The sequence below is a fragment of the Centrocercus urophasianus genome, unplaced genomic scaffold, assembly GCF_019232065.1.
Source record: "Centrocercus urophasianus isolate 14NV4802_14NV808 unplaced genomic scaffold, USGS_Curo_1.0 seq_73, whole genome shotgun sequence".
In the NCBI taxonomy this organism is placed as follows: domain Eukaryota; kingdom Metazoa; phylum Chordata; class Aves; order Galliformes; family Phasianidae; genus Centrocercus; species Centrocercus urophasianus.
In genome coordinates this window covers 11,690,826-11,704,209 of record NW_024885344.1, presented here as the reverse complement: position 1 = coordinate 11,704,209, position 13,384 = coordinate 11,690,826, and the positions used below count along the sequence as shown (strand labels likewise).

Genomic DNA, 13,384 nt, shown 5'->3' with positions numbered 1-13,384 from the left:
GTACTTAGGCAGCTCTGAACAGCTCTTCTTTTTGATCAGAAGCTTAAATAAGGATTTCAAAGCCAAGCTTCTGACATCAGAATCTGGACAGTGCTCAAACCCCTCACTGAACTGAAGTCCACTCCAGGGAGGTATGATGATGCTTTGTCCATTGGATGGTCTTGGAACCCAGGTATGCTTTTGCTTCTTAACTGATTTTGCCTCCTGGCAACATGCTGTACCTGACCCTGTTACAGTGACTCTTTTCCAGTGGGGATAGCCCAATGCAGCCCCCACAGGGGCTGATAGGGAAGGGGGGGGTCAAATGCCTCAACCGTATCACCCCTGTCCATTCTGTGCCCATTTGTCACCTGCAAGGAGAGTGCGTTGCGCTGGGAAGGCTTGCCCACCAGGCCCTGCTCTTTGCGTTTCTTGAACTTCCGGAAATACTCTTGAATCAGGAAAGTGGCGTAGAACTTCCCAACAGTCACCTCATCATCTGGAAAGGGGTATTTCCAGGGGAAAAAAAAAAAAGAAAAAGAAAGCATATCATTTTAAATGGTGTGTTTCTAAGGTGAGACTTGCAGTTCGAAGCAGAAACGCTAAGCACCACAGTACTTCTTTGCTACTTACAGCACCAGTACACGGGGCTGAATGAAGGGACTGCTCCACAGTCAGAGCTTTATGTAAGCAATCCAGAGGTGAGGAGAACATGATGTTTGGATAGACTGGCCCAGCTGGCAGAGAATGCCTATTGCTATGCATCTCTGGATGTACTTTTGTTATGGAGAAGTGCCTCTAAGCTTTCTAGTCTCTAGTACTGGCTTATTACATACGATCTTGCTGTAGCAGTAGCCTCCCAGTCTGGGTCAGCACATGCTCTTCTGACAGCCAGGGGTAATGTGTACTCCACATCTGTTCTAATTAACAGCATCTGACTGACCATCCATCCCAGATCTGATCTGGCTCTTCTCTACACTGAAGTTCTGTCTTGTTGTGTCTAGTATGGGTGTGGGAGCAACAAAGTGATCACCTCTCCCCAGAAATGCAGTCACTGCTCAGTTCTTGCTATATTCTTATTCAACACAAGCTGTTGATGAGCCATTTTTGCACCCAGCTTTTATTCAGGCAACTCTTCTGCTTTCTTCAAACCTGCTGGAAATTTTTATAAGATACAGTCCGCTGAGTTCAGAAGAAGCTGAGCAAGGTTTCAAAACATGGTTGCAACTGTTAACAAGCTGCCAAGTGGTATTTTACGTGATAGTCCCCAGAAAAATCTGGAAGGTCAGTGAAGGGACACAGTAGATGCCGACGCATCTGGGCTTCTAACAAGCCTAGCAAAGGAGGACCTAGAGTCCTGGTTAATTACAGTCCAGCAGGGATGCTGCATAGAGACCTGCAGCAGTCAGTTTCACCACTTCTGAATGCTGAGAATTGTCCCTGTGTCCATATGTCTTAGGTATCATAGTAGAAAGCAGTTATGTGAATAAAACAGGAATTATAAGGCATAGTAAAGGTAGTTTTGCTAACTGTGAAGAAATTAAGAGAAGGGACTGCATCCTCAGCTTGATTGTAAAGCCCTATCTCTTATACAGTCACATAAAGTCCACGTTGTCCCTGAAGCTACTCATTTCTGTTTGCTTCCTTTGTCCCCAGCAAGGCATTAAGAAATGCCTAAGAGAGCATATGCCTACAGCTGGAGTGGGGCAACATCAAAGAATGAAAATTTCAAACTCATATTTAAACATCCTTCTTCCTCCCTCGATTTTTCAGCATGTATATGTATGCTCAATATATATACGTTGGTACAGGCAAAACCACATCTTAGTCTGATGAACAATCAAGCCAGGTAAACATGTATTAACAGTTTGTAGAAGAAAGCCTGACCCCTGTACTCTATCTGATGATCAGGAGGTGCAGTAGGACGTGTCAGGTAGGGAAATGAGACATTCACAGACTGGGACAGCATCCTGCACTCACCACCTGCAGGAGGCACCACCTGGTCCAGCAACTTCATACTGGTGCGCTTCCAGATTTTCTTAATTATTGCTCTAAGCTCTTCATTGGCTTGCTCCAGGTTACCTGCAGGGTGAAAATCATCAGAGACAGGAATTAAGCCAGAGCCCGCAGAGGAGCAATTTCACACGTCTAGCATGGCAACCTCAGGAGCTCTTGAAGAGCTCTTAAAGTGGTGGAAAGTTTTGGGCAAATAGGTTCTCAGATGATTGGTGAAGTCCCCTTGCAAAGAGAAATTGTTTTCCTAAATATGCACAGTCATCTCGGGATGAAGGTGACTGTGTTACTATCTCTGTAAGCCAGAAACAAGGGAACCACAACACTACTTTGTTCTGAAAAGCGAAAATCTCATCCAGTACTTCCAAATTCTGAGATCTGCTGAAGGTTAAATATAATGAGAATAGAGGTCTGTTAATGGGAAACTAACTACTCCTTGAAGAATACAAATAATTGTTGGTGAAGATTCAGCTAGAAGTGTGAAGATCTAAGCCTCCTTGTGGCCCTTTCCAGTAGTTTCCTCATAGAATTGTAGCATTATAGAAGATCCTGAGTTGGAGGGGACCCACAAGGGTCACTGATTCCAGTTCCTGGCTCCACACAGCACCACCCAAAATCCAAACCCTTTGGCTGAGAGCAGTGTCCAAACACTCCTCAGATTCCAGCAGCCTGGGGCCATGCCCACTGCCCTAGGCAGCCCGTTCCATGCCCACCACCTCTGTCCCTGATCCCCAGCTGCCCTCCCGACACAGCTCCATACCGTTCCCTCGAGCCCTGTCGCCCTGTCGCTGTCACACACTGCAGAGCTCAGTGCTGCCCCTCTGTCCCCGTGGATCTGTTCTCTTTCCTTGCCCAGTGGCAGTGCTGGGCCTGGTGTATCCCAGGGTACAGTTTGCCTTTTTGGCTGCCAGGGCACGCTGCTGATTTGTGTTCAGCTTGCCATCAGCCAGAATCCCCTGCTGCAAGTATAAACTACAAGGGACTAAACTACTGTATTTTCTTTCCAAAGGTGCTGTTCCTCCAACTTTTCTTCCTACTCTCCAAGCGCTAAGGCTCCTCCTCCTCAGTGTGCTACACTAAGCCTGTGCATACCAGCAGCTCTCTTAATATGATGCAGTGAAGACATGAACATTAAATAACATTGGTGAGGATGAAACAGCTGGAAAGCATCAAAGGCAGAAATATGACTCAGGAGGCTGAATTCCAGACTCCTGCCCTAACCACTTACAGGATCCTGCAAAGGAAAAAGCAAGCAGTTAGATGGCTTCCCAGGAGTTCACTGATGATGACCCTGAGAGTCTAAGGCTAAGACAGACGAAAAATTCATGTCTTTCTTTGGGCCTCTTTTTCATAAGACACAAGATGTTGTATTGGGGTTGCAGTTTGCTTTTTCCTCAGGAGAGCCTCTTTGACTACAGCCAAGTATTGCTTAGCACAAGATTCAAAGCCTCACTAACATTTTTTTTAATCCTACAGGTTTTTTTTTTTTTTTTGTGTGTGTGTCTGTGTGTGTCTGTGTGTGTCTATGCTCTCCTGTGCCTGAAATGTAACATAGCTACTCCTGAGACAAGGACTAGCTGTGAATGACAGAACCACATGCTCTTTTAGAATACCTAATTGATCTACCAAGCCAGGTTTTGACTCAGGACCAGTATCTTTCATTATAGAAGGTGATAAGAGTGCAATAAAAAGGACAAGCTGAGCCCAGATTTTGCCTGCTTTCCCCAGCTAGTCCAAGAAAATATCTTAACAGTTTGTTTGCTTCCCATCTGACCTTCGGCCTACAAGAGTGCTATCAGTGCAATGTCATGTTAACTCATGTTAATAGAAGCACTAGCTTTCTAGATAATATTGAGATAGAAATATTTCTTAGAAGGCATTATTCCTTCAAACATCTTCACACTGATTTTTTCTACCCAGCAGTGCATATTAACAACTGGGCTCATTTTACATAAAATGTTGTTGTATTCCAGCTTAGCACACTTTGGTGTGTACATCGCTCAGCTACCCTTGCGCTCAGCAAGCTTGTTACCTTCCGTCTTGATCCTCAGTGCAGTTCTGACCAGTGCAAAGAGAGTGGCATTGAACATGACAGTTCCATCGCTGTTCAATGGCATATTCATGGAGACAAGGCGCTGTGGAATAAGGAGAAAGAGAACAATCATATTTTGACATGGACTGAATTGCTCTTCCTTACATACTTATGATACCCTCCAGGTCTGCCACCCCTCTTAACTGAGCATCCATGGCCTGTGAGTTTGGTTATATGATCATAGGAGTATGTGTCATACACAGCTTTTGTCCCAGCTATGTTCAGAGTTTGCCCTGGGATCTCTCTCCCACTGCTGGATACTGTTTTCTTCAATGTGGCTATCAATTTCTACCCTTTGTTTCCCCAGCGGCCAGTAGGCATTTGAGCAAACTTGAATTTTCATATCCCATGAGGCACTTACAGGCTCATCTGCACTAAATATATGCCCAGTGGAAGTGTATGCAAACAGAAGGTTAGAAGCCTTCACTGACATAGGTGACAGGCAAGAACAAATGGGATTAACGGAACCTGAAAGATGCATGGTTTTCCTTCTCTTTTTTAAAACAGGGCTATGCCCACTTTGTGGTATGATAAGGCCATGTAGGACAGAGACTGGGTGCTGAACACCGTTGCAGCTGCAGGATGAACTTCATAGAGACCAAGGACATATATCTGAGGCAAGATGTAGCCTTTACCAGATCCTCCATCCTTCTGCCTTGGGACAAGAGGTAACACTAGGGACTTGGGTTTGAGCTCTTCATGCTTTAAGAGGTTGATTTTGTTTGAGCTCTAAAGCCACTTTCATGTAATGGTATTTCTGTATATATGCCTTGCCCTTTGTATAAACACGTCAATATTCACTAGAGAGAATCTTTTCCATATCTGGAGTCGCACAACCAAAGAAACGAGTGAGACAGAAAGTCTGCCCTTGGCATGTGTGTTTGATACCACAACTGCATGTGACTCCCAGCCTTCTCCAAGCTGTCATGTGCCTTACTTTGCAAGCCACTCGGTGAGGGCAAAGCTTCCCGAAGCCCAGTGGAGGCTGAATCCGCCGGAGCAATGTCACCACGTCCAAGTGCTTGATCCGTCCCCTAAGGAAGAAAGCATATTGAGAGTCACATCCTTACCACAGATGATTCGCTGAACCCCATGTAGATGCTGCCAGAAGTACCACCAAGATCTTTCCAGGCCTGCCACCCACTCTAACTTGGACATAGCTGAAGGTGTTATTTCAGGCCTCTTGTATTCAGTGCATTCCTCAGGATTTACCCAATACTCTCAAAACTCCCATCAATACAGAGCACACAGATGCCAGTGATATGTAAGTCAGTACTTGTAAGAATTGACTTCAGTGGTTTGAAAGCTGTAATTCCCTAGTGCATAAGTAGTCCGGTGTTCTCACACCACTGACCCGCTCTAAATGTATGACTGCTTATTTGCCTCCTGGCTGTAAGGCTACAGCAGTTGCAGAGGTGCAGAGGGTCTCTTTTTTTTCTTGAGCTTTCCCTCCCATACCATGAGCCACTGTCTTTTGATGTTTGTTTATGCCTTGGGCTATCACTGGGGCCAGTGCAAAACAAAGTCCTTAAGTGCCTCAACTGAGACAGCAGCAGTTGGATTTAAGTTTTGTAAATGGTATTTCAAAAGAAGAATTCTCTCAGGGAGGTGGGGAGGGGGGGAGGTTCAACCATGGGACATTGAGGGAGAAGAGTTAAAAAGCGCACACATATAGACTGTGATGAACAGGATATTATTTGGTGAGGGATTATCTGTTATATGGCTTCAGCTGCTGCAGTCTTGCCTTCAAACAAACACAAATAGTAGCATCTGTTTTGTAAGCTAACAGCATATTTATTAGAATGCTGTGCTTGCTCCCTTACAATATTGAAATTCTCTTTGGACAGTTACCCTGGATGGGAAGAGGTGTTTCAATTTAAGTATCACTCTGATAATGTGACATTGCCTCACATATTGCAGAGCTTGAGCCCAGATTAATCTTGACACTATGTCTCCACATCCAGAACTGAAGAGATCTGCTTTTCATTCATGCTAAGATCTCTTTCCATGGATTTTGCATTATGGAAGGGACTTTGCAATTACAATTGTCAACTACATTGTTATGCAACGGGGATCTAAATGCACTTTAAGCCTAAGCATGTGTCAAGCAGAGCATGTAATACTGAATGTCAGTTAAGCTCTCGTGTGAGTTGTTCGTGTGTAACCTTAAATCCCTGCAAGTCTGCTGATACAACCCTGCAGATCATGTAATGCAGTCGTGGAGCTACCAGTTTTGATGGACCTATATGACACACGACAAAGTGAAGATCTGAGCACAGCAGTTCTTCTGTGAGTAGAAAGTGAAATAGAACTGCCATAGCTTGGATTCAATATCCCAAACACATGCAACAGTAAAACAACTCTCAAACCTTCTCTGAAGTTTTCTAGTATCCCCTCACTCAGCAGTCTGTTTCTCCCCTTGACTGAAAGCAAAGCAATGTCCTGCCAGGTGATGGCACAGCTCAGATGCATAGATTTTTGTGTGTGTCACTGCATTGCTGGCCTGTGGATTTACCAGCAATACCTTAAGGAGGGATCTGTTTTAAGATTCTTGCAGAAAAAAGGGGTTCCTGAGGAGGGGATGTTGCACTTACTGCACTGTGTCTGGAGAACAGCAAACAACGGGCCTGTTCTCCTGAAGAGCTCTGCTATCCAGGCTGGGTTACTTACTTGGCTTCAGGGTCATACTCTGCCCAGATCCTTTTAAACTCATCTAGGTGGTGTGGTCCTAAAATGGACCAGTCCCGTGTCAGGTAATCGAAGTTATCCATTATAACAGCTACAAAAAGATTGATGATCTGCAAACAAGAACAAAGATGACTTGGTGTATGAGATAGGTAACAGGTAGACTTTTCCACATTCTCAATTCAAAGTCCAGCTTTGGACTTGTAAAACTAGGAGGTCATTTGGGGTGGTTTCTCTCTGTTCCTGCATGTAAGCCCCACATTTTAAATGGGAAGATACCCAAGACAGTCCTCAGCTGGTCAGCATTCAGCAAGCAGATGGATGAGGCCCAAGTGTGCTGTAGGGCGTGCAGTGAGGGCTTTTTGTTTACCTGTGTCTTTGCCCACTAGGGGTAGTGGTAGAGAACCTAGAATTTATCCTCTATGGGTTGTGAGGCTGAGATAAAATTCCTTTCTCTTCGCTCCAGACCAACATTTTGAAAATCTTGCTGCTGTTCACTGGGAGAGTTTTGCGCACTGATGCGCGCTGCAGAACATGTGCTGTCACTCTGAGCAATGCCATATTGTCAACACGGAGCAGATGCAAGTGAGGTATGTGTATTCTCACAGTCATTGCTGCTGGCAGGGGAGAAAAAACCTGCTCGGCAGCCAGAAGGAAGGTAGGAGGGAAGGTGGGAAGTGTGGCTGAGGCGTTGCTAGCCTCAGCACAGCCCACAACATGCTAATTTGGTTTTCTCATACAGGGGTAGAGGGAAGAGGGCTCCTGTGCACAAAGAGTTGGAGTGCAAGCAGAGCATCCCCCAGGCTGTAGGGAGAGGTGGAACCTGCAGAGCCCAAGGAGGAATTGTCATGGCAAGAGTGCTACTGGGAAAGACCCCACGAGGAATTTTCCCATCTTTGAAGCCATCCTTCTTCTGTGCAGCACTGAAGCTCAGAGAGGCAGTGGTCAGTTTGATTGGGGTAAGTTACAAGTGCTTTGGCCAACTCACCAGGAAGGCACAGAGCATGTAGAAGCTTATGAAGTAGAAGACAGCAAAGCTGCTGCCACAGGAGTGGTCAGCTTCAGTGGAGTTGGCCGGCTCTGACTCTGGGTCGCACTTCTTGTCTGGGAGACACGCCAGCATGATTTCCTGCCAGGCCTCACCGGTGGCACACCTGGGTACAGCAAAGAGTAAGGGAAGACAGCAGTGACCCTTGATATGGGAGGGACCTGCACATTAGCAACCTTCTCCTGCTCTCCCAAAGTCAACTACAAAGCAGGTGAGGCCAATGTCTGGGATTTTACATTTTGCTGAGATATATGTGACAGCGGCTATGTATTACATGAAAAACTTCCATGAAAACAAAGACAGAGTTGCATTTACACTAACTCCCCATCCTCCTCTCCCCACCTTCAACACCCCTCCCTGGGCCTAGCACACCTGGCCACAGCTGGAGCAGACGATGTGCAAACACAGCATGCCAAAGCATGCCTGGGGCTTCATCCCCCTTTGCCTGCTAGAAGAACAAGCTGGAGTCATATTGGCTCAATTTGAAAGAAGGAGTTTGTGATAAGTATTATGGTGTGAGAGAACTGAACAGCTGTCTGCCATTCTTTTGAGCAGGAGGAGCTGCTTCCCTCCCTGGGCACTGAGTGCTGACCAGTGGCAGGTGGCAGGGCACGAGGCTTAGAGCAGTCATTTCATCTGGCACAGCTCCTAGGTTCTCCCGCCAAGGGACAACATGCTTCTACTCACCTTGTGAGCATGACGTGTTGGAAGGAGATAAACTGTGCCCAAGAGCAGAGAAATCACACTCCTGGACTGACACAATCCAGAGCTGTCAGACACCCACCTGAAAAGCAGCAGCACCGCCTGGGGGAAGGTCTGAAAGTTGTTGTTGCGGTTGATTTCTGTGGTATCATTCAGCGCAATTTTACCAAATACCTGGCAGAAAGCAAAGGTCTTTTAAGGTTAGCTTCGTAAAACCCCCAAACCTCCTGTTACCTGCAGCTCTCGGCCTCCCCCTCACTCTGGAGAGCTGACATTTAACAGAATCTGCCCTTCTCTCAAACATTTTTGCTGGTCTTTCATATTTGCTATTGCTTCTTGTGCTTGTACTTAATTACCAGAATAGCACTCATATTAAACAAGATATACTTCCTTATTTTATATACAGTGAATAGGTGATATGTGGCCTACTGTAAACTGGCACTCATATGGGAAGTTCCTTGAAGTTCCAAGTCTGTGAAGTGCTTTGCATCTTCCCCAAACAGTGTAAAGTATGTTGAGTCTGGAAATTATCTAAATGCCTGCCCTCATGGTAAACCATGCCTGTCACCAGGAGATGTCTCAGGACCCTTCAGAATGCAGCAGTGTGAAGATGAGAAAAAGGGAATGGAGCAATGGGAAAGCCTAACAGAGGTACACATGTGAGGTGTATGACAGGGAAGATCTAGCTTAAATGCCTCCTGATGTAAATGAAAGCAGTGGCTCTTTGAGACAGAAATGAAGCAGACCAGTGTCTTGTGTGCTGTTTTAGGTGGTCTGCAGCAGTAATGCTTATGCAGAGAAGGCAACTGAAGAATTACAGCCCTTGCAGGGAACTTGCTCTCAGGTACAAAGTGATGATGGTAACATTTCAAGTCAGCGCGGAAGAAAAAGCTCTGCTTGCTATTTCAAACTTCTTGGGGCTCTCCATGCACTGCACCTGAGCTGCTCCAAATTGTAACGGTGATCTGACAGCCCTTTCCTTAGAGCCACAAAGGATGGCTGGCAGTTTCCTCCCATGCCCAGCCAACCATCACTGTACCAGTTCATTTGTTCAGCCGTAGCATGAAGCCTGCAACACTTGGTGCAGCTTTTAGGAGCCCACTGCCAGATGCCAAGTCCCTGGTGCAGGGCAGTTCTAGGCTTCTTTGAGAAAGTCTGACACTTTTATACCTGTGGGAACTGGGACCAAGAACCTGACAAATCCTGCTTGGCAACAAGGTCTGCACAGCACTGTCGGCCAGGACTATTGCCCATTGATAGCAGCAAGGCAGAGGCCTCAAGGGCTGAGAGCTGCAATCTCATAGCCAAGATGAGCAGCAGGAACAGAGCAGCCCTGAGAGAACGTGGAGCTCCTTTTCAAGCACATGTCACTGATAATTAACATCCTGAGACGTGCAAGGACAATGACAGAAGGGCCATACCAGAAGGGAGGAGGGCCTGCTCATGGCAGCCTTTCTGCAGCGGATCTTGGTGGATGTGCAGGCCTGGAACAGCCCCGGCTGTCCCTATGCTGTGGGTGGCAGTGACAGCCCCAGCTGTGCTGAGGAGGAGCAGAACAGCTTAAATGCTCAGAGGCATTTTGAGCTGAAGCAGCCCGTATTTTTTGTTTCAGGCAAGCGTAGGCAAGGGAACCTCCCATGCTGGAAGCTTGATTTTTCTTCTCTTCCCAGCAGCTTCCCTCACACATGATGCACCAGCACCTGCTCCCATGGCAGCTTTGCATGGGTCAACTGTGAAGAGCTTCAGGTAGAGGTTCCTCTCCCACAGCCTGTGCCTCCCACACCATTATAGCAGTGGCTGCCTCTGCCATCATCAATTTGTATTTTTCCACTTGTCCACATCAAATAGCAAGGCTTGAATGTTGTTACACTCCTAGCCAGGTGAGTAGCTGAGATAACGTGGTAGATCTTGTTTAGGTGGGGAATTCTTACATTTTCTTCAGATCTGGTGCCTGCAGGCTTTAAGGAAGCTGCTCAGTGGAGTGGAAAAGGATTCTCCCTACTATGGATCCCTGAGTGTGAGAGAACTCTACTTGTCAGAGGGTCCAAGAGAACAGCACATGAAATGTCTGAAATGCCATTATGACAAAAAACGATGGTAGCAGGTCAGCAGGCCAAAAGGAAAGAGGGCAAAAGAGAGGAACTTTCTTTTCTATTGAAAGGTAGGGGGACAGAAAGCGATCCAGTAATCTAGATAACGTGAAAGAGAAATGTATGATCTTCAGGCTGCCGAGATGATTAAAACAGAGGCATGAATGTTTGCCAGTGATTAAACAGACAATTTAGAAGTAACTGACAAAAGAGGGAATACAATTACAGAATAATCTATCTAGCCCTGGCAGTGCCATGATCATCATAAGCCCCCATCTGGGTAGGTGCAGGGAAGCTATTTCTAATGCTTTATGTAGCTACATAGCATAGTGTAATACTCTCAAGTGATTTTCTGTTTAGCACAGGTAATCCTGTAAAGATCTTGTCCATTTGAGCTAGTTAGGCATTAAAAGCACATTTAAAGTATGAGCCTAGTATATTAAATGACAGCTGTAATTACTGGGGGCAATTAAGATAACCTATGATAATTCAAGGTAAGATTGGTTTTATTTTTCATACTGGGGGAGGGTGGATGGAGCCTACGAAAAGATGTGATTATAGTAACAGAAAACAAATTAAAATAAGGTCAGAAAGGTGAGATGAATTTTGTTACAACTTCTGTGTGCATTGTGAAACCAAGAAGCCTGTTGTGGTTAAAGACCTCTGGAAATAATTATGCCTTGCCTTTTCATGCTATGGTCTCTGGTCCCAGATGGCCGACTTGTCTGAGATCTTTGATTAACACAGAAGTGGAAAGTGAAGCTTAGTTTGAAAAGAAGCACAGCAAATGAGGCTGGGACTGTCACAGACCATGCCTCTATCACATGCTGTCTTCAATGGTCTGTATGCAACATCAGTTCCTTGCACAGATGAATGCTCAGTCTGGTTCCAAGTTCATTTTGCAAGCTGAATAGGATATTGTATTGATGCAGCTTCCTGAAGAACTGGCACAAACACAGAGTCGGTACATTGGTTCTGATCCCATATTTGCCTTCAAGGGTGTAAATCAAAAGCTGCTCTTTATGAGCCAGTAGAATCAGGCCAGCATGAAAGTGATGGGAGAGAAAAATGGGGTTTGCTCAGAGCAGCATGGCCACGAGCCCACTGAAACAACTCTTTTGAGCCAATGAGCAAGGCAATAATTCACCTTTGCCAGAGTTTCTGGGTATTCCTTTGGGAGTGTGGTGTGGAGGGCTGGCACATTCCTTTTATTGATTTTATACTGTGTTTTATCATTAACTGGGTCATTTTTTTGGTTTTGCTGGAGCGGGTTTACTTACTTCTTTTGGAAGTGCACATGCAGACAATGCTTTCCAATCAAGGTTAGCTGCCTTCTTACCTTGCTTGGGGAAAACATTCATGTAAGCCTCTACAACTACATGTGGACCTAGTGACCTTACAGGTCAGTCCTCACACTTCTAAGAGGAGGAGAAAGATGCAGTTGAGCTCATTAGCATGACCTACCTGCATCCCGATCACGGCGTAGATGAAGAACAACATCACTATTAGAAGAGCCACATAGGGGAGAGCCTAGAAATGAGAAAGAAAGAGACGTGTCTCCACCGTGCCTGGCATCCTGGAAGGGCTCTGCAGCACAGGCTTGGGAAAACCGGGCAGAGGCTGTAACTCACCAGGTGGCCACTAGATGCCGACACAGGCCCACACTTGCCTGCCCTTGTTCCCTCCCAGCCCAGCCGGGCTCTGACTCTGCTCCCTCTCCGGGACGCTGCAGCTCTGCCCCATTTGAGCTATTCCTGCCCTTGGCTGAGTGGGGGAATTCAGGGCACAAACAGCCCACACAGCTGCCTACAGGCAGGAGAAAACTACTGTAACTGCTATCCTTCCGTCCCGAATGGCAATGTCCTCTAACTGTTATTTATTTATTTATTTTCAGGACCCAGTCTGGTGAAATAAAAAATGCAACAGCTGCCCAGACCCAACTTCAAGGTCTCTCCTTCAATGGCCGATCCCATCCTAAGTACCTAAGGCAGCCAGAGCTTTGTTCCTGGCTCAGTGTTAGGTGTCTGTGATGGTGTCTGCCATGCCCTACGTGTCAGTGATCTGCTGCTGAAGAGGAAATGCAGAGCCCTGATACACAGAGCTGCCTCATAAGGAAGAGGCCTGTGCAATCAGCAAAGCGTTGAGTGCTCTTGGTTTCCTCCATGCTAGCAGGAATCAGGACACAGCTCAGGCCCTCACAGTCTTGGGTCTTTGAGAAGGCACTTTCTACCCTATTGCTTTTGAAATATATAGTACTCAGGCCAGAGATTTCCAGACCTCACTTCAAAGGCAACAGGCAGTAGTATTTATCCTAAAATGTCAGTACAGCTCCTGGTCAGGATTTTGAACACCTCATTTTACGGATCTACAACATTCTTCTTCTTATTATTTTTTAACATGAAATTATTTACACATTTCAAGTTTATGCTTCAATTCAGTAGGACTCAATCCTACAGGAAAAACTGAGGAATTTTCACTGACTGCCATCGGGATTTGATGAAGACCTGCAAAAGTAATCTCAAAGAGAACTGAATATTAAAATAGCTGTAAGTTAAACCTTTGAAAAATGTCTGTCAGTGTCCAGATGGGCGTAACCTTATCAGTTCCATCTTTCACATGGGGCTTGGAAGAACGTCTTCCCACCTGGCCCTTAACCTTTTTCCATGTTTTTCTGCTCAGCCCACTGACGCACCTTCCCTCTCATCTCTGTCCATTACTCCCCATGGGAATTCCCCATCTCCCATATTCCCCTCCCCTGGCTCTGTCCTCCTCCAG

The 13,384-nt window shown here is 46.0% G+C and overlaps 1 protein-coding gene across 15 annotated transcripts in view; it reads right to left on the bottom strand.

The window, feature by feature from the left end:
• Positions 1–13,384, bottom strand: part of CACNA1C (calcium voltage-gated channel subunit alpha1 C) — a 474,784-nt gene that overhangs the window by 17,423 nt on the left and 443,977 nt on the right. For all 15 annotated transcript variants that reach the window (XM_042837682.1, XM_042837670.1, XM_042837684.1 and 12 more), the window contains 8 exons: positions 12,074–12,139; positions 8,602–8,693; positions 7,758–7,923; positions 6,755–6,882; positions 5,022–5,118; positions 4,025–4,127; positions 1,960–2,061; positions 351–478 (listed from right to left, as the gene is read on the bottom strand). In XM_042837682.1, the coding sequence (XP_042693616.1) occupies positions 351–478; positions 1,960–2,061; positions 4,025–4,127; positions 5,022–5,118; positions 6,755–6,882; positions 7,758–7,923; positions 8,602–8,693; positions 12,074–12,139 (882 nt within the window). The remainder of the gene's footprint in view (positions 1–350; positions 479–1,959; positions 2,062–4,024; positions 4,128–5,021; positions 5,119–6,754; positions 6,883–7,757; positions 7,924–8,601; positions 8,694–12,073; positions 12,140–13,384) is intronic.